The sequence below is a fragment of the Tinamus guttatus genome, unplaced genomic scaffold (genome assembly GCF_059628265.1).
Source record: "Tinamus guttatus ecotype Peru unplaced genomic scaffold, ASM5962826v1 Tinamus_guttatus_pri_ptg000629l, whole genome shotgun sequence".
NCBI lineage: Eukaryota > Metazoa > Chordata > Aves > Tinamiformes > Tinamidae > Tinamus > Tinamus guttatus.
In genome coordinates this window covers 240,954-266,992 of record NW_028289163.1, presented here as the reverse complement: position 1 = coordinate 266,992, position 26,039 = coordinate 240,954, and the positions used below count along the sequence as shown (strand labels likewise).

At 72.4% G+C, this 26,039-nt stretch overlaps 7 protein-coding genes across 7 annotated transcripts; 3 read left to right on the top strand and 4 right to left on the bottom strand.

The window, feature by feature from the left end:
• Positions 1-418: 418 nt before the first annotated feature.
• On the top strand, positions 419-2,777 carry MUC1 (mucin 1, cell surface associated). The gene is made up of 8 exons (XM_088535434.1): positions 419-539; positions 792-1,075; positions 1,144-1,410; positions 1,672-1,745; positions 1,821-1,963; positions 2,049-2,158; positions 2,245-2,391; positions 2,703-2,777. Exons 1-8 carry the CDS (start codon positions 419-421, stop codon positions 2,769-2,771), a joined length of 1,215 nt encoding a protein of 404 aa, XP_088391560.1. The 3' UTR covers positions 2,772-2,777.
• Positions 2,778-3,878: 1,101 nt separating this feature from the next.
• TRIM46 (tripartite motif containing 46) lies at positions 3,879-8,740 on the bottom strand. The gene is given in 11 exon segments (XM_088535549.1): positions 3,879-4,095; positions 4,097-4,256; positions 4,367-4,664; positions 4,737-5,036; positions 6,282-6,403; positions 6,512-6,765; positions 6,839-6,934; positions 7,063-7,206; positions 7,347-7,690; positions 7,791-8,052; positions 8,600-8,740. Coding segments are annotated over 11 exon segments (2,259 nt in total). The 5' UTR covers positions 8,663-8,740; the 3' UTR covers position 3,879.
• A 355-nt stretch (positions 8,741-9,095) lies between these two features.
• KRTCAP2 (keratinocyte associated protein 2) lies at positions 9,096-10,694 on the top strand. Its single transcript, XM_088535566.1, has 5 exons — positions 9,096-9,219; positions 9,704-9,858; positions 9,934-9,997; positions 10,329-10,395; positions 10,507-10,694. Exons 1-5 carry the CDS (start codon positions 9,216-9,218, stop codon positions 10,625-10,627), a joined length of 411 nt encoding a protein of 136 aa, XP_088391692.1. The 5' UTR covers positions 9,096-9,215; the 3' UTR covers positions 10,628-10,694.
• A 1,432-nt stretch (positions 10,695-12,126) lies between these two features.
• Positions 12,127-12,413, top strand: DPM3 (dolichyl-phosphate mannosyltransferase subunit 3, regulatory). Its single transcript, XM_088535567.1, has one exon. It carries the CDS (start codon positions 12,130-12,132, stop codon positions 12,394-12,396), a length of 267 nt encoding a protein of 88 aa, XP_088391693.1. The 5' UTR covers positions 12,127-12,129; the 3' UTR covers positions 12,397-12,413.
• A 627-nt stretch (positions 12,414-13,040) lies between these two features.
• On the bottom strand, positions 13,041-14,849 carry SLC50A1 (solute carrier family 50 member 1). The gene is made up of 6 exons (XM_088535564.1): positions 14,764-14,849; positions 14,043-14,120; positions 13,835-13,958; positions 13,597-13,758; positions 13,399-13,518; positions 13,041-13,234 (listed from the first exon to the last, which is right to left on the bottom strand). The coding sequence occupies exons 1-6, from the start codon at positions 14,829-14,831 to the stop codon at positions 13,133-13,135; spliced, it is 654 nt and encodes a 217-aa protein (XP_088391690.1). The 5' UTR covers positions 14,832-14,849; the 3' UTR covers positions 13,041-13,132.
• A 1,317-nt stretch (positions 14,850-16,166) lies between these two features.
• On the bottom strand, positions 16,167-17,701 carry EFNA1 (ephrin A1). The gene is made up of 5 exons (XM_088535433.1): positions 17,553-17,701; positions 16,723-17,012; positions 16,577-16,642; positions 16,400-16,450; positions 16,167-16,292 (listed from the first exon to the last, which is right to left on the bottom strand). Exons 1-5 carry the CDS (start codon positions 17,699-17,701, stop codon positions 16,177-16,179), a joined length of 672 nt encoding a protein of 223 aa, XP_088391559.1. The 3' UTR covers positions 16,167-16,176.
• Positions 17,702-19,835: 2,134 nt separating this feature from the next.
• EFNA3 (ephrin A3) lies at positions 19,836-24,564 on the bottom strand. The gene is made up of 5 exons (XM_088535569.1): positions 24,398-24,564; positions 20,955-21,244; positions 20,420-20,485; positions 20,256-20,333; positions 19,836-19,977 (listed from the first exon to the last, which is right to left on the bottom strand). Exons 1-5 carry the CDS (start codon positions 24,532-24,534, stop codon positions 19,856-19,858), a joined length of 693 nt encoding a protein of 230 aa, XP_088391695.1. The 5' UTR covers positions 24,535-24,564; the 3' UTR covers positions 19,836-19,855.
• Between the last annotated feature and the right edge of the window lie 1,475 nt (positions 24,565-26,039).

The following is a 26,039-nucleotide window of genomic DNA, read 5'->3' as shown; positions in this document are numbered from 1 at the left end:
TGGGGGGTGCATGGAAACGGGGGGGTGCATGGAGTTGGGGGGGCCCCCCCCGTATGCACGTGCCCCTCGGCGGCACGTGCGGGGGGGCCCGGGGCGGCGGCACCGGCTGCCGCGGGGGTGGGGCGGCCGCATCCGGGTTGGCACCGGGCGCGGGGGCCCGGCGGGGGCCCGGCGGGGCGCTGTGATTGCGGAGCGGAGCGGGGGCCCCACGTGCGTGGGCAGCGCGGGGCGGGGGGGGGGGGGACGGCCGGAGTTTATCGGAGCGCTGGGCGGCGGCGGCCGCTAATGATTAACCCGGGCCGGACCCGCCGAGCCCCTCGCGGGGCCGGGACCCCCCCCCGTGGCAGCCCGTGTTGTGGGGGGGTGGGAACAGGGTGTTCCCGTCCCGCTGGGACCATCGCTGGGCCCGGGGGGGGCTATGGACGAGCAAGAGGGGCGGGAAACGGGACGGGCAACCCCGGCCACGGGGCCCCCCGCGCGCAGCAGCGGCGGCCCCCCCGCGCCGGGCGCTGCCGCCCGGGCCGTCCCCACCTGCCCAGGTGCGCTATAAAGAGCCCGCGCGGCCGCCGCCGCCTCCTGCGCCCGTCCCCGCCGCCGCCGCCCGAGCCCCGGCCCCGCCATGCGCCTCGCGGCCCCCCCGCCGCTGCCGCTGCTGCTGCTGCTGCTGCTGGCCGGGCCCCCGGGTGAGCGGGGGGTCTGCGGGGGGCGGGGTGGCCCTGCGCCCCCCCATCCCGTCCCTGGTGCTCCGGTTCGGCCCCCCTGTGTGACACTGGCTGCTCCGTCCCCCGCAGCTGCTCGAGTCGTGGGGACGGCCCTGCTCGAGACGGAGAGCACCACGGAGACGGCGGAGACCACGACGGAGACCACGGCGGAGACCACGACGGAGAGCACGACAGAGAGCACCACCGAGAGCACCACCGAGAGCACCACCGAGAGCACCACCCCGCGCGCCAACAGCACCGCAGGGGCCCCCACGCTGCCGCCCAGCAGGTCCCCCCAGCCGCTGACACCGTCGCCGCCCTCCGGCAACGGCACCACCAACGGCACGGCCAAGAGCACCGCGGTGCCCGTCTCCGTGGGCATCTCGCTGCCCCGCGGCAACGGCACCGGCGCCAACGGCCCGGGGCCCGCGGCCCCCGGCAGCACCACGACGGCCACCAGCAGCGAGACGGCCCCGGCGCCCGCTGGCCCAACGGCACCGCGGCGGGCGCGGCGCCCACGGGCAAGGGCTCGGCGGGCGGCGCCAAGGCCACCACGGCGGTGCTGGCGGGCGGCGGCACCCCCAAGCCCAGCAAGGCGGCCGTGCCGGCCCCCGGCGCGCTGCGCCTGCTGCTCCGCGTGCCGCTCTCCTTCCGCGTCCTCAACCGCGACTTCAGCGAGCGCCTGCTCGACCCCGCGTCCCCGAGTACGGCAGCCTCAGCCAAAATGTCCTGGACATGGTGAGGCCCGGGGGGACGGCGCTACCCGCCTCTCCGCCGCTCCCTGGGCTCACTCCTTCTCTCTTGTGTCACCCCCCTGCTCTCTCGGCTACCCCCTACTGTCTTATCTTACCCTCTGCTCCCTTCTTGCCCCCCGGCTCCCGTCTCACCCCATGACTCTTGGTTCCCCCCGCTCTCTTGCCACCCCTGCTCTCTTATTCCGCCCTGCTCTCTCCTCCCTGCTCTCGTGCAGCTCAACAGCGTCTTCGCCTGCGCGGGCTGCGCCAGCCGCCAGGCCTACAGGGGCTGCAGCAGCCTGCGGTTCAGGTAGGGCTGCGGGACGGGGGCGGCGGGATGGGGGCCGCGGGGGTCCCGGGCCCGCGCTCAGCGTCCCGCCCGCAGCCAGGGCTCGGTGCTGGTGCACTCGGAGCTCATCTTCGGGCACAACAACGGCTCCATGAGCGGCGCCGGCGCCGAGAAGCAGCTGCGCGACCGCCTGGACCCCAGCGGCTTCATCATGGGGCTGCAGCTGAGCGACATCCAGAGTGAGTGGAGGGAACCGGGAGGAGTGTCACGGAGCTGGGGCGGGGGGGGGTCGCTGATGCCGATGCGGCTCCGTCGGTGCTGCAGGTGCCGACAGCTGGAGCGGGACGGAGCCGGCGGTGCCGCCTTGGGCCATCGCGCTGCTGGTGCTCGTCAGTGTCCTCGTGCTGTTCAGCATCCTTATCTTCTGCCTGCTGGTGAGCGCCGTCCCCAGCCCTGTCCACCGTCCCCGCGGCTGCTGCGCCGCGGCGCCTTCGCGCTCACCCTCCCCGTCCTCCCGCAGACAACCTGCTCCTGCCGCCGCAAGAGCCGCGGCAAACTCGACCTGTTCAGCACCAAGGACTCCTACCACCCCGCGGCCGAGTACCCCCCGTACCAGAGCCACGGGCGCTACGCGGCGCCGGGCGGCAAGCACAGCCCCTACGGCCAGGTGAGCGCCCCCCGCTCCTCCTCCTCCTCGCGGCTGCCTTCCCCATTCCCAGCCCGTTAATGGCTAACGGAGCCGCCGCTGCCCGGCCGTGTCTTTCACGCCTGGCCGGCGGTGGCAGCGCGGGCCGGGGCGGGGGCCGGGGCGGCCGCCGGGTTCCCGGCGCTGTCCAAACACCGCGGGGCCCCGGGTCAATATTGACTCGGACTTATCGCGCCGGAGGGAAGCAGGGCGGCCCTGCCCGCGCCGGGGGGCCCCGCGGCCGCTGCCGGGGCCGCTCCCCGACGCGCGGGCTCCCCGGTTTGTCCCCGCAGGTCGCGGGCAGCGCCGGCACCGGCACCTTCACCTACACCAACCCGGCCGCCGGCCCCGACAAGCCCTGAGCCCCGGGCGAGTCCGGCCCGAGCGACCCCACGGGGCTGCTGTGCCGCCCCCGCTTGTTGTTTCTTCGGTGGTGTTTTATATAAATAAATATAAATATTAATACAGAGCCGGGGCTGCAAGCGCGTTTCTCAGTAAAAGCAGCGGCGCTGGCGGCACCGGCACCTCGTGTCCCTGTCCCCCCCCCGGTTTTATGGGATTTGGGGGAAAACTCCTTTTCCGCCTCCCCCATTCGCACAGGTGGCAGCTTCGGGTGACGTCATGTCCATGAAAAAACGGGGGGAAAACCCACCAAAGGGCCCCGCACGCCCGGCCGCGGGGGCCACGTGGTGAAGCTGGGGGTGGCACCGGGTCCCCCCGCGTGGGGCCGCGCGCGGCGGGGGAGGCGCTGCCCGGGCACCCGGCCGCGCGGGGAGGACTTTTTGGCAGCTCCCTGGAGGCAGAAAACGAGGAGGAAACGAAACTTCCATAAAGAGGCGCCTGGGAGCAGCGGGCGCGGGGCCAGCGCCGCCCGCCTCCCCTCGCCCGCGGAGCCGGGGGCAAAGGCGGCCCCGCGCGCAGCCCCCCGGTGCCGGGGGGGCTTCTCCGGTGGCGGCTCCGCTGCCGACGTCGCAGGGGACAGCGGTGGCCGCGGGCCGGGCACGGCCACGTCAGCGCGGCCCCCGCGGCCCCGGGCGGCCGCTGCTCCCTCCCGCCCCGAGGCGGCCGCGCGGGCTCCGGCATCGCAGTTTATTGTAGGAAACGCCGCGAGCAGCGCGGACCCGGCCCCGACCCGCCGCTTTTCCACCCCTCGACCCTCTCTCCGGCCCGGCCCCCCCCCCCCCCGGTGCCGCCGCCCCCTCCCCGGCCGCTCCCCCCGCCCCGCGCCGCCCTCGCGCCCCCTCCCCGCACAGAGCGACCCTCACCGGGACCCCCCCGCGTCCGGCCCCGGTTCCGAGCAGAGCCCGGGACGGGGAGCGGGGGGCGCCCAGCAGCCTTCCCCCCTCCCCATCCCCAATCCAAGCCCTGGGCCGGCTCGGAGCCGGCGGCAGGGCCGGCTCAGCCACGTCCCCCGTCCCCCCTTCAGCCCCCTGGGCAAGAGCAGGGGCCGGTGCGGGGGCTGCGCGCGGCTCAGTCCAGCTTGGCCAGGCCCCCGATGGTCACTTTGCGCTCCTGCTTGTTGGCCACGAGCTCCTGCAGGTGCAGGGCCCCCCCGCCGATGAAGCAGAAGGCCGGGCACACGGGCCCGGAGCAGTCCACGCCGCACTCCCAGAGCCCGCGGAAGGACACGGCGTCGTAGAAGCTCACACGGCCCTGCTCGTAGTCCAGGCAGATGCCGATGCGCGGGCGGCAGCGGCACGGTGCAGCCGTTGGGGTCGCGGGCCGTGAGCGCCGCGCCGTGCGACAGCAGGATCTTGCCCATGCCGATGGTGAGGAAGGCGTAGGGCGGCGGCGCCTCCACCGTCGTGTCCTCCGCACCGCTGTCGTGGCCGCTGTCGGGGTCGTACCTGCGGTGGAGGACGGCGTCAGCCCCGGCGCGGACGCGGTGCCCGGGGCTCCCCGGCGCAGACACGGTGCCCAGGGCTCCCCGGCGCCGCGCCGCCCCAAACCCGCTCACCTGGGGCTCACCACGTCCTGCGGCACCTGGAACCACTCCTGCAGCTTGCTCTCCAGCCCGACGCCCACCTTGACCAGGTAGGAGCTGGGGTCCACGCAGCAGGCCCAGTAGTTCTTGCCCTGCGTGACGGCCACGTCGCCGATGACCAGGTCGACGGAGAGGTGGCAGCTGGTCATGAGGCGCTCGGCCGCGAAGAGCATGGGGACGCCGGGCACGCTGCGCACGGCGCGCTGGTCCTTGCTGATGGCCAGCCGGTCCCGGTTGAAGCCCCAGCGGTTGTCAAGGAAGAAGTTGAGGACTGCGGAGAGGAAGGGGATGGTGAGAAGGGGGAGGCGCCGGCGCGGGCGCGCGGGAGGCCGCGGCCGCTCACCTGGCGCGGGCGGCGTGTGCAGGTAGATGTCCTCGCTGTACTCGCCGAAGCCGGCCTTGTTGCAGCCCTTCACGCGCAGCACGTAGACGCTGTCGGTGTCCAGGTACTCGACGAGCGCGCTGGTGCCGCGCACCTCCTCGCGCCGCTGCCACAGCTTGAGCCCCTTGGCCTTGGCGTCCGTCTTGCGGTACTCGACCGTGTAGTGCCAGGCGGGCGGCGAGTGCTGCGGCAGCCGCCAGCACAGGAAGATCTGGTCGTAGGCGTAGGTGCGCTGCGTGTCGATGACCGGGGCCTCGGGCGCTGCGGGGAGAGCAAGGGGCGGCCGTGAGGCTGCGTCCGCGCCGGCGGGCGGGGAGGCGGCCACACGCACGGAGGGGGGACATTCCGGACGGACGCACAACCGGCAGGAGTCTAGGGGGATCTGGCTGCGGAGACTGTGTGGAGGCGCCGGAGGAGAGAGTCGGGGGGACAGCGGAGCCGGCTGCGGCGGAGCTCCGGGGACCAGACAGGCTGAGTGCAAGTCGAGGGGAGGAGAGAGAGAAAGAGAGAAGGATGGAGACAGCCGGAGAGGAGGAGGGGAGGAGGATGAGCATGGAGCGGCGCGAAGACGTCGCTGCGAACTGGAGCAGAGAGGCCGAGGTGGCAAAGGGAGAGAGAGGCTGCGAGATGAGCGCATGGGAGGACAGAAATGGGGTGAGGAGGGGACAGGAGGGAGGAGCGGCAGCAGATGGAGGGACGGGGGCGGCGGATGGGGACGGAGAAGGGGCCAGAGCCCCCAGCAGCGCGGGATGGAAGAGGATGGCGGCAGAGCGGGGATGGTGGGATGGGGCGGGAATGGGGATGGCGGGATGGGGCGGGAATGGGGATGGTGGGATGGGGCGGGAATGGGAATGGCGGGATGGGGCGGGAATGGGGATGGTGGGATGGGGCGGGAATGGGGATGGCGGGATGGGGCGGGAATGGGGATGGTGGAATGGGGCGGGAATGGAAATGGCGGGATCGGGTGGGAATGGGGATGGCGGGATGGGGCGGGAATGGGGATGGCGGGATGGGGCGGGAATGGGGATGGCGGGATCGGGTGGGAATGGGGATGGTGGAATGGGGCGGGAATGGGGATGGCGGAATGGGACAGAGAGAGCGGGGGTGGCTCTGGGGCAGGGGAGTGACTTGCCTCAGTTACTTCAGTGACGACTCAGCAGCGGCCGCAGCCTATAAACAAAGAGAGGTAGAAGCAGGTCTGAAAAGTGTCGCCAGCCGGTCCTGGCAGGGCCCACGTGGCACCTGCCCTGGGGGAAGAGCCTGCCCTGCTGGGGCGGAGGACCTGGGGCCGCCTCCGTGCGGCGCTCGCCCTGGTGGCTCCCTGCTCCCCGGCACCGGCGAGGGCCGGGCCCGGCGCACGGGTCTGCTGGGCTCTGCTGGGGCCGTCCCTGGCGGAGAGGGGAGCGGGCAGCCCCACGGGGGACACGGGCCGGGGCTGGGGGCGCGGAGCCGCTCTGCCCGCGGCGCAGGCGGTGCCAGCGCGTGCCGGCCTCCTGCTGCGTTTACCTTTGATGAAGGCCAGGTCCGTGAGCAGCTTCAGCTCCCGGCTCACGTCCAGCTGGAAGTGGCTGAAGGAGGCCGAGGCCGCGGGGCGGAAGCTCTGCAGCGAGTCCGTGGCCCGGAGCATCCTGGAGCAGAGGAGAGCAGGGGTGTGGGCAGGGGGGCACACGGGGGCCTCCCCGGACCCCCAACAACCCCATGGGCAAACGCCTCCAGCGCGGGCGCCCGTGCGGTACCTGTTGTGCAGCTGCTTGGCGGCCTGCACGAAGCAGGGCTGGTCGGTCTCCTTGAGCACCTCCTGCGCGTAGCCGACCATGCCCGAGTTCTCCAGCATGGCCTGGTGCTCCTGGATCTGGTAGTGCAGGCTGGCCAGGCGCTCCTGCTGGCACTCCTCGACGGCCTGCAGCAGGGCCGCGCGCTTCTCCTCCAGCGCGGCGCCCAGCCCGGCCATGAGCCGCGTCACCTCCTCCTTGGCCTGCGCGCCGTTGGCCTGCGGGTGCAGCGCGGTCAGCGCGGGCTCACCGCGGCGCCCGGGCCCCGCGCGCCCCGCGCCCCCCACGCACCTCCGTGCGCTTCACCGTGTCCTCCAGCTCGGCGATCTGCGCCTGCACCGCGTCCTGGCTGCTCAGGATGTACGCCAGGCTCTTGGTCAGCTTCTCCTGCGGGAGAGGACGGAGGGATGAGGCCGGCAGCTCCGTACGTGTCCCCCCGGCACGGCCACACGACCCCGTTGATGTCCCCGCGCGGCGCCTCCGGTCCCCGCGGTGTTCCCAGGGCACGTCCTTACCCTGAGGGCCTGGTAGGCGCTGAGCACCGGGGTGATCTTGTGGCTGGTATGAGTGCGGCGCACGCGGCACAGCTGGCACACCAGGCGCTGGCACGTCTTGCAGTAGTGAGTCACCTCCTCCTTGTGCTCCGGGCACGTCAGCCCCTGCGCGGACACGGGGGAGCTCAGCGGGCGAGCGGGGGGTCTCCTCCCCACATTGTCCGGAAAAAAAAAAATCCCGGAAAAGCCCCCACAAAGGAAAGAGCCAGAGGGAGAGGGCGTGCGGGCGGCTCCGTCCTCCCTACCTTGGGGCGGAAGGTGAGCGTGGGCGGCGTGGGCTCGTGCTGGGCCTTCTGCGTGCCCCAGGGGTGGTAGAGCTTGAAGCACTCGTTGCAGAAGCTCGACTTGCACTCGGTGCAGCCCTTGGTGGCCTCGAGGACGGGCGGCTTGCAGAACTGGCACATGATGGCGGCGCCCATGTCGATGCTCTGGCGGTAGCGCTCCACCACGCGCTCCAGCGTCAGGTTGCGGAAGAGGCCGCCCAGGCCGCGCTCGCCCAGCTCCACGTCGCGCTGGCACGCCGGGCACGGGAAGCTGAAGCTCTGCGGGTGCGCGGCGCCCCGCTTGCGCCCGGGGTAGGTGCCGAAGCCTGCGGGGAGCACGGGGCTCAGGCACCGCCGGTGGGGGACACACACACACAGGGGTGTCCCCCCGGCAAGCACCGCCGCGGTGGCACCGCTGTCACCCACCTGACTTGAGGAGGCGGTCGAGGCGGTCGGGCTTGGGGCCGGGGGCGGCGCGGCGGGGCAGGCGGGGGCTGCGCGTGGCGGGCGTCGAGGCGGGCGACGAGGGCTCGGAGGCGGCGTCGGCGGCCGGGTGGCCGTGGGGCGCCAGGGCCTCGGCCGCGCACACGTGGCACACGTTGTGCTGGCAGGGCAGCGCCAGCGGCTGCTTGTAGGTCTCCTTGCAGGCCGGGCACAGCAGCTCCCGCTCCATGTTCTTCATGCTGGTCTGCGCGTGGGGGCAGCGGGTGTCACTGTGGGGTGTCCCCCCCCGCCTCCCGTGTCCCCTGCCCGTCCCGGGACCCTGCGGCTCCCGCGGGGCCCTTGGAGGCCCCCGGGGCCGAGGTCGGTGTCGACCGCCCCCCCAAGGGCTGGGGGTTGCCATGGCGACAACCCCCCATCAGGCCCTGCACCCCCCTCCCCGAGGTCCTGGTGTTGCCACGGCGACAACCCTCCCCCCGGGCTCGTGCCCACCACGTTGCCATGGTGACGACCCCCTCAGGCCCAGTACCCCAACGGGGCGGGGGTTGCCCAAAGTGTTACCATGGCAACAACCCCATCAGGCCCTGTCAGCCCTGGGGGGGGCAGTGTTGCCATGGCGACCCTCCCCCCCGCAGGGTCACGGTGTTGCCCTGGCAACGCCCTTTCCCCAAACCCGGTGCCCCCCCCCCTCCCACCCCCGGCTGGGGCCGCGGCGTTGCCATGGCGACGCCGCCCCGGTGCGGCCCCCCCCCCCCCCCCCCCCCCGGTCCGGTCCGTCCCGTCCCGGCGCTCACGCTGATGCGGACGAGCGCGTCCATGATGGACGTGAAGGTCTGCAGGTCCTCGCCCTCGGCCATGGCTCCCGGCCGCGCGCCCGTGCCCGCGGCGGCGGCGCTAGCAGTGGCGGACGCCCCGGTGCGGCGCAGGGAGCGGCGGAGCCGGGGGAGGGCGGGCGGCGCCGCCGCGCATGCTCGGCGCCGCGCAGGGGCGGGGGGGAGCGGGGCGGGCGCTGCCGCCGCCCTGCGCCGCGGCTGCCCCCGGGAGCGAGGGGCGCACGGGTCCCGGTGGCGCCGGGAGCGGTAGCCGCGGCGGGAGCGGGGGGAGCACGCGGCGGAGCGGGGCCCGGCGCTGCGCCCCGCCCGGCCGCCGGGGGGCGCGCCGCGCTCGGCGGGGCTGCGGCGCCGCGGGCGGCCGCCAGGGGGACTCGGTGCTCGCGGGAGCGGCGCTGCCCGCGGGGCGGGGCGCTGCCCGCGCGCATGCGTGCTGCCGCCCGCCCGCGCCGCCGTGTCCTTGCCGGAGCGGGCCGCGCCGCGCGCATGCGCGCCCGGGACCCCCTGCGGCGGGGGGCGGGGCCTGTGCGGAGAGCGGCGCGGCCGGACGGGCTCGGCCGGGGGGACCGCGCGGGGCATCATGGGTAACGGGGGGTCCCGGTTGGGGCGCAGAGGGGAGAGGAACCGGGGGGGCGGAAACCGGGAGGGTACCATGGTAACGGGAGGCCCGCGGGACATCATGGAACGGGGTCTGGCACGGGTGTCGTGGCCATGGGCGCCGCCATTGTCATGGGGGCCACCATAGGGTACCCTAATCATGGGGGCCGCCATTGTCAAGGGAGCCCCCATGTGGTGCCTTGGTCATGGGGGCCGCCATTGTCATGAGAGCCACCATAAGGTGTTTTGGTCACAGAGGCCACCATTGTAAAGGGAGCCTCCCTAGAGTGCCCTAATTATGGGGGCCGCCATTGTCATGGGGGCTGCCATAGGGTGCCCTAATTATGGGGGCCGCCATTGTCATGGGGGCCGCCACAGGGTGCCTTGGTCATGGGGGCCGTGATCGCGGAGGCCGCCATGAGGCGCCGCGTTCCCGGGGGCGGCCGCGCTGACGGGCCGCTCTGCCGCCAGCCGTGGGCACGGGCACGTCGCTGGCGCTGTCCTCGCTGCTGTCGCTGCTGCTCTTCGCCGGCATGCAGATGTACAGCCGGCAGCTCGCCTCCACCGAGTGGCTCACCATCCAGGGCGGCCTGCTGGGCTCCGCGCTCTTCATCTTCTCCCTCACCGTATCCTTTGGGCCGGGGCCGCCGGGGAGCCCCGTGTCACCCTGGTTTCGTTGTTGCCCTTAACGCGCTCTCCAGGCCTTCAACAACCTGGAGAACTTGGTCTTCGGGAAAGGATTCCAGGCTAAGATATTCCCTGAGAGTAAGTCTGGCTGTGCTACGGGGGTGGGCAGAGAAGCTTCTCCCCTCAAAGCTCTTCGGGGTACGGAGCCGAGTCAGGGCTGCCACTCGCAGGAGTCGAGGGCCGGCTGGGTTTGTGGAGGATCCGCTTTGCGCTCCTGCGGCTGCCTCAGCACCACTCTGCAGGGTCTGAGTCCTAATCCAGGGAAACACTCTGCTGTGATGGTGCCCCCGGAGCGTTATCCCTGCTGTCAGTCACCTCTCCTGTTGCCTCCCCTGCTCCAACCCTGCTCCCGCCAGGCTCACGCTGAGGATTTGTGGCTGTCTTTGATCTCTGCTGCTTTTCCCTGCAGTTCTCACCTGCCTCTTACTGGCTCTCTTTGCCTCTGGCCTCATTCACCGAGTCTGCGTGACCACCTGGTGAGTCCGGAGCCTGCGTGCAGGGAGAGGTGACAAAGCGGCCTGGCCAGTCCCATTGTGCGGCCAGGGCTGCTGCCAGGCCAACCAGCCTCTTCATTTCCTTCCTCCCAGCCTCATCTTCTCCATGGTTGGTCTCTACTACATCAACAAGATCTCCTCCACGCTCTACCAGTCTGCAGCCCCTGTTGCTGTTCCCACCAAGGCTGTCGGGAAAGGCAGGAAGAGGAATTGATGCCCCGTGGCCCCTCTCCGGGGCAGCCCGGGCTCTGTGCCGGTCAATAAAGTGATCCCTTTGTAGCTCCCGGTCTGCGGCCCCTTCAGGTTGGGCTCGGGGTGGTCGCTCAGGGCCTGGCTCTCTGGGTGTTTTGCATCCGTGCGGTGCTGCAGAGCTGTCCCAGCTGCTCCCTGGTGCGAGCCCGGCCGCGGGGCAGCCCCGGGGCCTTTTCCCACCCTGCCGGTGCCCGAGGCGGAGGCGCCACGAGGGCTCTGGGCCGCCTGGGGACGGGGGAGCCGTCCCGGACGGGCTCCTTGGAGCTCCCTCTGCCCAAGCGGGGACAGGGGGCGCGCGCGGCAGCCCAGACAGCCCGTGATTCAGCGCCAAGGCGGGACGAGACGCGGCCGGGCTCTTCCCGGGCCCGCAAACCCCCTCTCGCGCGGCTCCGGCGGGGGAATGTGCTGACGCCGTCTGTCCGGACCTGCCGGGCCAGGAAAATCCCAGCGGGGCCGGGCACGTAGGAGCAGGCTCTGGCTGCGGGATCGGCCTGGCGAGATGCACGGGAGCTGCTCCCGCCTGGGGGGTCCCGGCGCTCCCAGCCCCCCCGCACCCGCCCCGGTGGTGACAAAACGCCCCGGTGGCCCCCGCCACACACGGGGGGGGCGGGCCTGGAGTGAGGGGGCGCGGGGGCCGGCTGGGCCATTTGGCTGCGGGACCGTGGGAGCGGGCGGGTGCCAGCCGGACGCGGAGGAAGCCGGGTGCTTCCGGCCGAGCGCGGCGCCTTCCGGCGGCACCGGGGCGGCCGTCCCGCCCGCCGGGGGGAAGGGAACGGGGCGGGGGGAGCGGGGGGAGGAGGGCGCCTCGGCGCATGCGCGTTGCCACGTGGCGCGGCGCCGCTGCGCACTACAGCTCCCGGCGGCCCCCGCGCGGCGCGGCGCGCGCTCTGACGTCACCGCGCGACGGGAGGGGGCGCACGGGCTGCGCTGCACCGAGACAGGTTGGGGGCGGGGGGGGGTCTGAGCGCCGGGGGGGCGGGACCGGGTTGGGATGTGGAGCGGAGGAGGGTCGGTACCGGGTCCCGACCCGGTCGTGCGGGGTCTAGAGCAGGGTCGGTACCGGGATCTGCTCGGGAGGGCCCGGAGGAGGGTCGGTACCGGGTTCCGACCCGGTTGTGCGGGGTCTAGAGCGGGGTCGGTACCGGGATCTGCTCGGGAGGGCCCGGAGGAGGGTTGGTACCGGGTCCCGACCCGGTCGTGCGGGGTCTAGAGGGGGGGTCGGTACCGGGATCTGCTCGGGAGGGCCCGGAGGAGGGTCGGTACCGGGTCCCGACCCGGTCGTGCGGGATCTAGAGCGGGGTCGGTACCGGGATCTGCTCGGGAGGGCCCGGAGGAGGGTCGGTACCAGGTCCCGACCCAGTCCCATGGGACCCGCAGGCGGTCGGTGGCAGCTCCCAGCCCGGTCCCGGTCCCGGGTGCCCGCACGGCCGGCGCTGCCCGTCCCCGCTGTCCCCGCAGGCCGCCATGACCAAGCTGGCGCAGTGGCTGTGGGCGCTGGCGCTGCTGGGCTCGGCCTGGGCCGCGCTGGCGCTGGCGCCGCTGCCGCCGCGGTGCCGCCTGGTGCTGCTGCCGCTGCCGCTCTACCTGCTCGTGGCCTTCGGCTGCTTCTCCCTGGCCACCGTGGGCTACCGCGTGGCCACCTTCAACGACTGCGAGGAGGCGGCCGCCGAGCTGCGGCGCCACATCGGGGCGGCCCGCGACGACCTGCGGCGCCGGGGCCTGCGCCTGTGAGGGGGACACCGGGACACGGGGACACCGGGACATGGAGCATGGGGACACCGGGACACCGGGACACCAGGACACCAGGCACAGCCCACGGCCTCCGCATACCAGCCCAGGGACCGGCTGGTTTTTAATTAGCGGCTGCGCATCCCTCTGCGAGAAGAAAGAGAGGCGGAAAGGAAAAAAACAACCGAGGAGCAGTCGGCATCGTAGGGGAGGACGGGGGTAATTAGGAGGAGCGGCTAATGAGCGGCTTCCTGGGCAACAAGCGCTGGGAACGGGGCAGGGGGCAGCTCCCGCCGCAGCCCCGTCCCGGCCGCGGTGACGCCCGCGGGGCCGTTCCCTGCGCAGGATTCCCGGGAGCCGCTTCCTTCATCCCGCATCCTCTGGGCTGCACCCGCAGCTCCCGTTTTGGCCCAGGTTGGGCATCCACCGCCTGGCTCCGTCATCTCGAGCTGCTCTTGACTGGCCACTGATGCTGCTGCCCGATAACCTCGTTAGGGATCATCGTTAATTGAGTTTGATCCGTCCCTGCTCCTCGCTACGTGCGCTCGGGGATGTTCATTGATTAGGAATTAGCCACGCGGGCGGCTTTTCCTTCCGCCTGGCAGCGGCTCCCGCAACCCCCGGCGCATCCCGCATCCCGGGACGCAGCAGCCTGGGAAGAGTCTCCGATTTATTCCAAGGCACTTGAAATCCGAACAAAGGGGGCGCAGGGGGTCCCGTGTCCCCCCCGGCTTCGGCGTCACGTGGGCAGCGGCCGGAGGGGCTTGTCCTGCCCCGGCGGGAAGCGCCAGAAGAGCCAGAAGCGCAGGAGGCTGGTGACGATGCCCGGCACGTTGGGGACCTGCGCGAGGACGGGGAGGGGGGACACGGCTGCATCCGTCTCGCTGCCTCCCCCCTTCCCGCCGCCCGCGTTGCCGGGGGAGATTTATTGGCCCGGCACCATCTCGTTAATTAAAATCAATCCCCGTCACCGCGAGCGGCGTCACGTCCCCGCGCGCGGCGCACCGTGATGTAGGGGTCGCGGAGCTGTGCGCCGTACAGCGTCCAGCTCGCCGACGCCAGGAACGTGGTCACCGTCAGCGGGAAGGACAGGCAGCGCGTGGAGCGGCTCCGCAGCACCCGGGCCTGCGGGGCGGCCGGAGCTGCAGCCCGGGCGTCCCCCCCGCCGCCGCCGCCGCGTCCCCGTCCCCGAGCCCCACGCACCAGGTCGGCCAGCGGCGACACGTACATGGCCACGGTGAAGGCGCTGCAGAAGAGGCCGAGCCGCGCGAGCCGCGCGCCCGCGTCCGCCGCCAGCAGCACCAGCGCGCCGTAGCCGGCGGCCAGCAGCGCCAGCAGCGCCAGGCTCCGCAGCAGCACCCCGCGCTGGGACACGGCGGGGGGACACGATGAGACCCCCCGAACAGCCCCCGCCGCGGCCGCCCCCGCCGCCGGCACCCACCTTGTTGGGGCTGTAGCGCAGGTAGACGAGGATGTAGAGGGTCTGCAGCGCGGCGCCCACCGCGTTCACCGCCACCAGCGTGCCGTCCCGCTTGAGGCAGCCGTAGCCCAGCCAGCTGAGGTTGCTGCGGGCACGGCGGGCGCTGGCACCGCGCCGGGGACGGACCGCGGCCCCGTTCCCCCCCTACCCCGGACCCTCCGCCCCGTACTTGGCATCGGTGGCCAGGAAGGGCAGGAACTGGATGTTCTCCACGCTCTGCGTCGCCAGCATCTGCCGCAGGTCGGAGCTGGGGGCAGCGGGGCTGCTGGGGGTCCCAGAGACCCCCCGGCCACCCACAGGGCGCAGGGCCCCCAACCTGCTCCCTGCCCCGAGCCTGATCCGCACGTTCCTCCTCTGCCGCAGGCCCCATCGCAGCCTCCACTCACCCTGCCCCTTCATTGCCCCCCACCTCAGCCTGCCCCAATGGGCTCCCCGCTGTCCCCGTAATGTCCCCCAGGCCTGCCCCATTGCACTCCCCACAGATCTGCCCCATTGCACCTACCCTGGGCCTGCCCCATTGCAGCCCCCCAGATCTGCCCCATTGCACCCCCCTCCCAGGCCTGCCCCATTGCACCCCCGGCACCTCCAGTGCCCCCCGGGCCCCCCGATGCCCTCCCCATTGCACCCCCGTCCACGATATCCCCCCTAGCTGCCCTCCCTGCCCCCAGGGCAGCCCCAGCGCCCTCCTCATTGCACCCCCCGCTGCCCCCTGCCCCATTGCAGCCCCTGCCCCCCGCTGCCCCCTCGGGCCTGCCCAACTGCACCCGCCCTCCCCCCGTACTCCCGGTTGCACCGGGGCTCCCCGGCCGCTCCCTCCCCCCGCGCCGCCGGTGCCGGCGCCGCTCCCGGAAGCGGTTCCGGGTGGGGGCGGTGCCGGTGCCGGTGCTCACAGGCCGGTGCCGAACATGGCGAGGGTGCAGACGAGGCAGGCGGCGGCGAGCAGCGGCGCCGGGGCCATCGCGCCCGGGCCCGTCCCGCGCGGGGCCCGCAGCGCGGCGGGCGGGCGGGGGCTCGGGGCGGCCGCGCCGCCGGGGGAGGGACCCGCGGCCCCGACACCGCCCCGACGGGCGGCACCGCCGCCGCGGGCAGCGCCCGGCCCGGCCCGGGGCCCGGCCCCGTCGGTGCCGGCCCCGATCGCTCCTCCCGGGATCTCCCGGCCCGGGGCCCGGCCCCGTCGGTGCCGGCCCCGATCGCTCCTCCCGGGATCTCCCGGCCCGGGGCCCGGCCCCGTCGGCGCCGGCCCGGACCGCTCCTCCCGGGATCTCCCGGCCCGGCCCTGTCGGTGCCGGCCCCGATCGCTCCTCCCGGGATCTCCCGGCCCCGCCATCCCCGGCGGGCTCCCTGGCCCCTCCATTCCCGGGCTTTCCCCCGCTCCCCCTGGAGCCCGGACCGCCCCCCAGCAGCCCCCTGCCCCCTCGTGCATCTCCCAGGTCCCGCATGGCCCCTCTCCCACATTCCTGCACTCCCAGATCCCTGTGATCCCGCAGGCCCTGGGAACCCGCCTCCCCCAGCTCCCACATGGCCCTTCCTGCAATCCCTGGGATCCCCCAGCCCTGAGGATCCCCTTTCCCCAGCATCCTCCCCCCTCCCACCATCTCCTGGCCCCAAACTCCTGCATCCCTGTGATCCCCCCACCTTAGGGCCCCCTTCCCCTGTCTGCCCTCTCTGGGCTCCCCCTCCCCACGGCGTCAGCCCTGTGTCCCCTCCCACGTCCAGGGCCCTCCCCAGCAATGAGTGCACCAGGGCTCAGCACAGGGGCGACACTCAGCCGCTGGGTTAGCCAGGGCCCTTGGGGCACCTTCCCATCCCGCTGCCCATTCCCCTTCCGCAAAGGCAGCACCCCCAGATGGGGCTTTGCTCCCCCCGTCCAGACCAAGCCCTCAGCATCAGCTCTGTTATTTATTCAAGACCATCGTATAAAAAACTCCAGTGTCAGAAAGCTGTACAAAGTGCCAGGGGGGCAAAAGGCCCCACACTGGGGGGCAAAAACAGCCCCATGCTGGGGGGGGGAACCCCCCCCCCCCAGAGCTGCCGCACAGGGGCAGCTCCCGCTGCCCCGGCCCCTCCCGGCCCGCGGCTCCGTCCTGCGCCGTGTCCCTTCCGGCGGGACACGATGCCCCACGGGGGGTGCCAGCCCCCCCGCCGCTGCCATCCAGTCCAGCTCGGGCAGCCGCGGTGCTCCCGGCGCGTCCTTAGCTGCCCAGAGTCCCCTTCCCACGGGGGGCGGCCAACACGGGCCCCGCGCCGCGCCGGGGGCTCCCGAATCCCGACGAGTCCTTGGCTTCCCAGGCCACGGGCAGCGCTCAGAGCCCCGGCGGCACCAGGAGCGGCAGCAGGAGGCTGAGCAGGGCCAGGGGGCTGGTGGCCCTCAGGGCCGCGTTGTGGCCCACGCTGCGCAGCACGTGGGCGGCCGCGTCATCTGCGGAGACGGGGAGGGAGACGGGCCTTGAGTATCGCTTCTCACCAGAAAACAGCAACAAAAACAGGATGTCCCCTCCCCTTCCCCCCCACAAGCCACCAACCTACCTGCCTGGATCCGGCCTTTCCGGGTGGCAGCCGGGAATGGCGGTGCTGGAGCTGGGGAACGAGAGCAGGGCGATGGAGCTGGATCCCGACCGGAGCACCCACACCCCGGCTGTGACTCAGCCCCGGGAAAGGCAGCGCCAAGCGCCGCTCCGGAGCCGGGAGCCGACGGATACTCACTGCCTTTGCCGGCCACCGTCACCCGGAGCTTGAGGCAGCTCTCGCCGTGGTGCCGAATGGGTTTGGCTGCAGCGGCGGGAGGACAACAGGGGGTTAGGCCAGGCAGGGGGAGCAGCCGGGGCAGGGGGACAGGGGGACACGCTCACAGATGTAGTAGTAGCTCTGGCCCTCCTCGAACTCCTTGCCCAGCGGTAACGGCGTGAAGCGCTGGAACTTCTCGGAGAACTTCTCGGGGCCGTGGGGCGCGTGGGGCTTGTCGCACTGCCAGCGCAGCTGCGCGGCGGAGCGGGGCGCGCAGGCCGCGAACTCCTCCTGCCCCACCAGGTAGAGCGCGTAGCGCTCGCCCGCCGCCCCCCCGGCCCCCTCGTAGTGGGGACAGATGATGTCCAGGTGGTCGTTGAGGTGCACGGTCACCGTGTAGTCGTCCCGTAGCAGCCTGTGGGTGAAGGGGGTTGGATACCAGCCGCGCTGCGAGTCCCCTTTGATTAGGTGGGAGGGAGGAGGCGCCCGCCTGTCTGCCCCAACCCCCTCGTGGGGGGTGCAAGAGGCCCGGGGGGTCCCAGGTTGGGGCCACCAGGACGAGCCCCCGCCGCGCTGGAGGTGCCGGAGGCGGCGGGGCCGGGTGTCCCCGTCCCTCCCCCGCCGCGGGAGGCGGCTCCCCCCCCGCGCCGGGCCAGGTCCGTGTTTGTCAACACGCTCCCCGTGCCCCGGCGCCGGGGCTGGCGCGGCGCCCGCGCCGTCGGGGAAGGAAGAGGCCCCTGGGCAGCAGCGCTGGGAAAGGAAAGGCAGGGGAAGGAAAGGAAGGGCCCCCCCGTACCGCACCTGGGCCCGGTCGCGCTCCCCCCGCAGCCCGGGCTCCGCCGCGGACTCGGCCCCGGCGCCCCGCAGCCCCGTCCCGAACAAAGGCGGCGGCGGCGGCGGCGCCGCGCTCCCCTCCCCGATGGCGCGGGCCCGGCGGGGGGGTCCCCGTGCTCACCTGGGGTTGGAGCTGTTCCAAAACACCGTGTGCCGCTCGGCGGCCGCGGCGCAGCACAGCGCGAGCAGCGGCACCGCCAGCGCCGGTACCGGCACCGCCAGCGGGCGCAGCCCCCGCGGGGGCGGCCCCGGGCCCCGCCGCCGCTCCATGCGCTCCGCGGTGCGAGCGCCGCGCTGGGCAGCGCGCCCGGGCCCGGCCTTAAGTAGCGCCGCGCCGCCCCCCCGCCGGCCCCGCCCGCCGCCCGGGCCACAACAACAGCGGGGCGGCCCCGGCGGCGGCCCCGGCGCGGGGGGGTCGGGGGTCGGTGGCACCGGGACCCGGGGCGGGCCGGGGAGCAGCGGGACCCACCGCGGGGTACAAGACGGGGGCGGAACCGGCGGCACCGGCGGCACCGGGACCCGCGGGGTGCAGCACCGGGAGCTGCACGGGGCCCTGCACTGGGCTCTACGGCAGCGAGCACCCGCTTGCCGGGCACACCGAGACCCGCGCTGGGCCGCCCTGCCCAGTGCTTGATCCGAGGTGTCCGGGGACATCCAAGGCACTGGATAAACCGGAGCTGCAAAGGTGGCGGGGCAGGGAGAGGCCGGTGGGGCCAGCACTCCCGCTGCCTCCTCCTCCTCCTCCTCCTCCTCCTGCTGCAGTTATCCATGGGCTCTGCTCCAGCCCCTGCAACCCCCCTGCTCTCGGGCTGTTCGATATTGTGAAATCGCTCCCTTCACCCCCTCCGAAGGCCGGAGCGGAGCCGGGCGCTGCCGGCTCCCGGCCTGGTTGAACGGCACGCAGTCAGCACCGCCTCGGCCGTGCTTGCACAACAACTTTCCCCTTGTTTAGCCTGTAACGATCCATCGATCGTGGGTAATGTTGCACGGGCGGATGGCGGGAGGGACACAGCGGCCCTGCACAGTGAGCGGTGCTGGTCCTGGTGCACCGAAACTGCTAGGGGGATGATGACGCTCGGCTGGGGACAGATGCAGCAGCCCCAGGCGGGTGCTGCACCGTGCACAGGGGTGACTGTGCACGGTGCCATGCTGCAAGGTGGCCCTGCACAACGCGATGCTGCCGGGTGTCCCTGTGCCGTGCAGTGCCACTAGGCATCTGTGCGCGGTGCCACGGCCGAGCTACGTGGCACCAGCTCACGCACGGGTGACATGGCCGGCCGGGGTGGGTGCTGGCTGCTGTCACCCGCTGGCAGGACAAAGGTTGGGCTGTAGCCGTGCCGTAAACACGGGCAGCCGAGCGGCAGGCGGAGGCCGGGCTCGTGACCGGCTATTTATGGCTTGTTGGCTCAGGACGCGGGGCGCAATCCAGCCCGGCCTGACGTCACCGGCCCCGGTCGCTCCGCGGCGGGAGCGAAGGCCGCGGCCGACGTGCGGCGCCGCAGGTAGCCGGGTTGGCCTGTGAGCCAGGGGTAATGGGGGGCAACCACCGGCCACCCGCTCACGCGATGCCAGGGTGCCAAGGCAGCACCGGGCAGCTCGCACCGCACGGCACGGCCTTGGCATGGCACAGGCACGGGATCGGCGCGGCAAACCCCGCATCCCGCTGCCAGCACCGGCTGCACCCCGACTCGGGATCCCGCCTGCCGGCGGCGCGGGGCTCGGCTGGAGCAGGGCCGGGAGGCGGCGGCGCGGAGGCTGCCGGGACGCGGCGCCGACCCGTCCGACGGGTTCCCCGGCTCTTCCCGCGCCCCAGACAAGCCCGGGCCGGCCGAGCCGCTCGGCGCAGCCACCGCCCCGCGCCGCAGCGGGGCCCGGCTGCCAGCGCCCGCCCGGCCATTCCCACGGCGCGTCCCGCATCCCCGGCACAGCCGGACCGCGCGCGGCCCCCGCGCAGCCCCTACCTGCAGCGCTGCCGGCCACTCGGCCCCGCAGCACCCGCTCCGGTGCGTTGGCATAGGGAGGAAGGGCACCCGGCGGCTCCATTTTTTTCCGAATCCTTTTATTTTTTATTAGAGACTAAGAGCAGAATATGAAAATCACCAGCCAAAGCACTTGGAAAAAACAAATAAAATAAAGAAAGAAAAAGATCGAGATTGTTTTGTTTTTCTTTTTTTTTTTTTTTCCCAAAAAAGTGTCTGTGCGTTTGCATAGGTCAGGTCTTCACAGAAGACGAGGAGAATCCAACACGTCCGACTATGTACAAGCCGGCCCGGGGCCGGCACCGCTGCCTATGGTACAGTATGGATATATCGATAGTCGCTCTCTGTACAGTATGTATAGATCTCTATATAGGTTATGTACAGGCGGCCCGGGCGCGGGTCGGCGCTGCAGCCGGGAGGGAGCACGGGGCCGGCGCGGGCCGAGCTAGGAGGCCAGCAGCGTCATGAGGAGGAGCGCGGCGGCCACGGCCAGCGGCAGGTGCTCCCGCTTGGGGCTGGTGCCGCTGATGCTCTTCTCCAGCTTGGGAATCTCGGGGTTGAAGTTTTCTGTGCAGGGGGAGAGGCAGGCGGTGAGGGCGGCGCGGCGGGACACGGTGCAGCGGGATGCGGTGGCACGGCGCAATGGGACTCAGTGCAGGAAGATGGGATGCAGCAGGATGCAGTGCAACGGGACGCGGTGCAGCAGGACAGGATGCAGTGGGACATGGTGCAGCGCAATGCGGTGGCGCAGTGCAAAGGGACACAGTGAAGCGGGACAGGACGCAGCGGGATGCAGCAGGACATGGTGCAATGGTCGGGCCGCGTCGGGCTGCAGCGACACTCACCCAAATCCTCGATCTTCACCTCGGGCCGCAGCGTGAGCTGGGGCAGGGTGGGCGCCAGCTTCTCCCCGGTGTGAGCTGCTGCAAAGGGAGAGAGGGGCCGGGCTGAGGCTGGCGGCAGCCCGCGGTGCAGCGCGGCGCGGCGCAGCCCCCGCCGCGGTACTCACTGGACGCGCAGCACACGAACACCTTCATCTTCAGGCAGGCCCGGCGGTGGTTGTGCGTCGGCGTGGCTGCAAGGACAGCGGCGTGGGCACCGGCACCCCCATCCCGCATTCCCATCCCGCATCGGAGCCTCCACCCGCATCCCCGTCCTGCAGAAGCACTTTCACCTGCATCCCGCATCTCCATCCTGCATAGGCGACTTCACCAGCATTCTGCATCCCCATCCCGTGTCCCTATCCCATGTAGATGCCTCCACCACCCTCCTGCATTCCCATCCTGCCTCGCCATCCCTGAAAGGTGCCTCCACCACCATCCCGCATCCCTCTCCCACACAGGTGCCTCCAGCAGCATCCTGCATGCCCATCCCGTGTCCCTATCCCACATCCCCATCCTGCATAGATGCCTCCAGCGCCACCCTATATCCCCATCACGTGTCACCATCCTGCAAAGGTAACTCTATCAGCATCCCCATCGCGCATCCCAACCCCACCCAGCTGCCCCCAGCAGCATCCCCGTCCCGCACCCACGTCCACGCACAGATGTAGTAGTACTCCTGCCCCGCGTGGAACTCGTAGCCCAGCGAGAAGGCGCTGTAGCGCTGGAACTTCTCTGAGAACTTGATGGGGCTGTGGGGCGCATGGGGCCGGTTGCACTCCCAGCGCTTGAAGCCCTGGCTGGTGTTGCAGGTGCGGTAGCCCTCCGCGTTCACCATGTAGAGCACGTACTGCTCCAGCCGGTGCTCGGCCACCGTCGCGTTGTAGTGCGGGCAGTAGATGTCCAGGTAGTCGTTGACGTTGACCTGCACGGTGTAGCCCTCCCGGCGCAGGCTGCGAGCAGAGCGGGGACGTCAGGGTCCCGGCGGGCGACAGCCGGGCATCCCCGGGGACCGCACGGGCTCTCCGGGAGGGACGCGGAGGGTATCGGAGCAATGGGCTGCGGCGAGCGCGGCCCTGCCACACGCCGCGGCTCAGTGCAGATTTCGCGCCCCGTCCTGCTAATCCCCTTAGTGCCTTAATGCTGTAAAGGGCCGCCCAGGGGGAGCCTCATTTGCATCGATTAGGAACCGCAATCCCCTCAGATCCGCTTGGGAACAGCTCCGGCGCCTTCTAATCCGCCCCCGACGGAAAGCCCAGCCGCGGGAATCCCAGCGGCCACACGCTGATTCCCGGGATGCCGCCACCGTGGGCGCTCGCTCCAGCAGCGGGGAGGCTGCGGGGAGCCGCGGCCTCCGGCGAGGCCGGGCCTCGCGCCGCGCCCCGGCCCTGCGCGCCGGCGAGGTGCCGAGGCAGCCGCCCTTGGCGCGCGCCGCGCCGCGACCTTTCATGTTGCGCCTTTGATGTGGTGGGAAAAGGAGGCGGCGCGAGCGGGGGGAAGCCAGGGATGAAACGGCCCTGAGCGTGCACGAGCGAGCGGCAACGGCGCTGCGGGACGCGGGCGCCGGGGAACGCCGCGATGCCCCGTGGGCTCCGGGCGGCAAGGCGGCGTCCCGGTGCACTGAGCCCCCTGGGATCCGGCTGCTGGACTCGCTAACGAGCCTCACTAACGAGCCCGCTCCACCGGGATGGCCCCGCGGATGCTCCGGTGCAGCAGGGCGGCCCCAGCCGGGCGTGGAGCTGTGGGATTCCCTGGTCGGGAAGAGGCCGGCGGAGGGCACAGGCCGGCGGCGCGGATGGCGGGGCCGGCGGCGCGGGCAGCGCCCCAAGGGTTAAGCGCGGCGGCGCGGGGCTGCATCGCTTCTGCACGGCTGCGTTTGTGGAGCAAACGCTGCGCCGAGGCGGCAGCGCCCGCCAGCACCCTGGCGCTGCCGGGAGGATGCTCCGCCAGATCCTGGCTCCCAGCGATCCGGCGCTCCTGGCAGCTGCACTGCTCCCGGCTGCGGCACCGCTAACGCCCGGCCCCAGAGCGCCTGGTGCACTGCAGCTGCGGGAAGGGCTGGCATGGGGCTACAGAGAGGGGATGCCCGGGGGCTCCTGGCTGTGGCAGCTTGGCAAACCCAGGCCCCATCCTGTAGCGGGTACAGAGGAAAGTGTCGCCGCTTCCCTCTTTCCATCGGCCCGGTCGCTGGCATGGCCAAGCCCCAGCCCAGCAGCACCCGGTCCACACGGCCGGCTGGGCCACCCTGCTCCTCTCCATGCCTGCCCACCCTGCTTTGCTAATGAGATCAATGAGGGTTTTGGGTTGTTTTTAATTAAACCATCAATCTGCAACCAGTGACTCCATCACTGGCTTGGATGGGAGTGGACACCAGCTCACACGGGCCGCACAGCAGCCAGGCAACTCCCACCTGGAAAGGCGTCAGCACCACCTTCGGACCCGCAGCCGGGAGCATCCCGCAGACCCAGCGACATCCCACCTGGCTCAGAGGGTCCCGGCATGTGGCATCACCATCCTGACAGAAGGACGTGGTGCCTGCTGGGCACACGGGCATCCTGGCTCCTCCGGATCCAAGGCGCCTCCAGCCCAAGACCAGTGGTGAGCGGCACGCGGCCTCCTGCACCTCCACCCCAATCCATGGATAAGGATGGGCCCTGGCACGGAGAGCAAGCACCAACCCGCTCCCCTTGCACCAGGAGCCCTGGAGGCACCAGGATGCGGTGCAATAAATCTTGGGGTCCCTGCGGCAGACAATGTCCCTGGGGACGCGGCGCGTGGCCCGGCTCTGCGGCGGGCACCCGCTCCCCGGAGAGCCGCGCACCGGGCTTGTTTATCACTCCGACTGCGCCGGGGCAGCTGGGATTTGCAGGCTGCGGCCCAGGGAGCCGAATTCTCCCCCATAATTTATCTCCTCCAGACGCTTCGCCGCGCGCCTATAATTGCGGCCGAGCTGCCGCACTGCCTAGCAATAAATATCGAAGCGCCTGGGACACGGCTCTGCCGCAGCCGCCCCCACCGCGGCGCCCGGGCCCTGAGCCGGACGCGTGCGCGGCTGCAACGCCGGTGGCCGGGCACGCGCAGGGACGACGCCGTCCCCGCTCCCCGCGAGGGTGGGATGCCCGCAGCATCCCATGGGAAACACAGCTGGCGCGGGGGTGCATCGCAATCGCCCACTCGCCTGCCGAGACCTTCGGCAATGGTGCGCGTCAGGCAGAGCCGGTGCCGGCAGCGTTGGGACATCCCAGCACGGCGAGCCGGCTGCGGCGCCTCGCCACGGCACGTCTCGCGCCCCGGGCGATTTATGGGGCCCGCGCTTCCGCCTGGAGGCACAAGCTCAATAGGGAAGGGAGGGGAGCTGCCGGGGAGCGCTGTCGCCCGCACAAAGGGGAGCGGAGCGGGGGGAGCCCGGATGCACGGATGCGGGGAGCTCCTGCACGGACGCGTGGCCGGAGATGCTCCGGCCGGGGCGCGCGTCCCCACCACACCCCAGCGAGGGGACACGATGCAGGAACATCCCGACCTCTCCGTGTCCATCCCCGTGCCCAAGGCACGTGGATCCCTGGAGCACGGTGCTGCCAGGCCCGGTGCCCGCGCTTCCCTTGCAGAGCCGCCCGTGGCGCAGGGGGCGTCGAGGGCGTCGCGGCCACGTCCTCGCCGGTGACCACCGATCGCGGGGCTCCGCGCGGCTCCGCTCGCGACGGTGTTTTGCCCGTGTCGGCTGGCACGTCGCGGCGGCGGCGCGGGCACGACGGGCCGGGCGGGGGGGCGGCGCCCGCCCCCGCACCCCCCGGCAGCGCCGCGGGGCAGGTCAGCGCCGGCCGCGCCGTCGGGGCGGGTCGCCGCGGCGCTTGCCCCGAGCCGGGGGCCACCAACGGACCGGGAAACGGGGGAGCTTTGGCGGGGGGAGAAAGGGGGACGCCACCCGCCCCGAGCTGCGCCGCCGCCGCCGCCGCCTCCACGCGAAGGGCGAGGAGCGGCGGGGCCGGGAGGCAGCGCAGCGGCACCGGGCGCGGCGGCAGCCGAGCCCCCCGCCATCCGCCCCCGCCGCCCCGGTGCGCGCACCCCGCCGCCCCCGGCGCGTCCCCCCCGCCGCCCGCGGCACTCACTGCGGGTTGGAGCTGTTCCAGTGCACGGCGTGCCGGTTGCCCAGGGCCCCCGGCGGCCCCCGGCCCAGCGGCTGCAGCGGCTGCAGCAGCAGCAGCAGCGGCAGCAGGGGCAGGAGCGCCGCGAGCCGAGCCGCCATCCCGCCACCGGCGCCGCCGCCGCCCGCCGCGCCGCCGCTCAATGGAGAAGCGGCGCCGCCGCCGCCCGCGCCCCGCGCCCCCGGCTCCGCCCCGCGCGCGCCCGCCGCCGCCCCGGCGCGCCCCCGCCGCGCGCGCGCCCGCCCCGCCGCCAGCCTCGGCGCGGGGGGAGCCGCGGGGGGCAGCGACGGGGACCCGGTGCCGGTGTCGGGTGGGAGCCCGCGGGCGGGGGGCAGCGTCCCTGCAGGTGGGAGCACCGGGATCCCAATTCTGGGCATCCTGGTGGAGGGGAGCGCTGGGGTCCTGGTGCATCCCGGCGTGTGGAAGCCCAGGGTTGGGATGCAGTGTCCCTATGGGTGGGAGCACTGGGTCATCGGTACCAGTGCAACCTCGTGGGTGGCAGTTGGGATCAGGGTGCAGCGTTCCTGCGGGCGGGAGCACCGGGATCACGGTTCCAGTGTGTTCCTGCAGGTGGGAATGCTGGGGTCCCAGTCCTGCTGCATCCCCACAGGTGGGAGCCAAGGACTGGAATGCAGCATTCCATGGGTGAGAGCACCAAGGTCCCAATCCTAGTGCAGTCCCACGGGTGGGAGCCTTGGGCTCCCAGTCCTGGTTTATCCACACAGGTGGGAGCCCAGAGCACAGTGTTCCTGTGGGTGGGAGCCCTGCGATCCCAGTCCTGGTGCATTCCGGGAGCTCTGGGATCCCCGTTCCTCCCCATGCACGGGGTCCCGCCAGGCACGTGGCTGGGGTGGGTGCTGGTGCTGCCAGCAGTTCCCAGCTCCCTATTCCAGCACTTCCTGAGCCCCTGCTGCCGGCACCGCCCCGAGGTCCCCGCGCGCTCCGTGCACGTGTGAGCTCGCGGGCAGGCGGGCACGTGCACGGCCCCCCCGCCCGTCCGGCCGCGGGGCCCAGGCGTCCGGAGCAGCAAGTCTGGCCGGCTCTCGGCCCGTCCCCGCGGACAGAGCGAGGGGGAAGGGGCTGGCAAAACCACCAGAAGCCCAAAAAAGCCGCTCTTAATTATTAACACAGGGTAGTGAAGTGAAGCAAACGCGGCATGCGGGGACGGGCCCCGGCGCCCGCGGCCTTCCCGCCGCTCCGGCCGGCCGCGCTCCCTCTGCAAGGGACGGAAAAGGCGGCTGCCGCCATGGAAACGCCTGCGCTCGGCAAGCCCATGGCAACAGCACCCACCTGCGCGAGGGGCCCCCCCGGCGCGCGGCGTTCCCGGACGGACCCCCCGGAGCGCCCCGGAGCATCCCGCGGTGCCGAGGGGGATGCCCGCGGGGGCGGTGCCTGGGCTCGTGCCCTGGAGGAGGCCGGGGGCCCCTCCAGCCTGGCCACCCCTCCCCAGTGCAGGATGTGCCCCCCCGATTTGGTCATTGCGCCCTCCCGCCCTGCTCTAATATTGAGCGGCGGCTCCTGCGACAGCCCCTCGCAACCGCAGCGCGGAGGCAGCGCTCGATAAATCATCGCGCCGGGCCGGGAAAGGGCAGCGGCGGGGACGGCA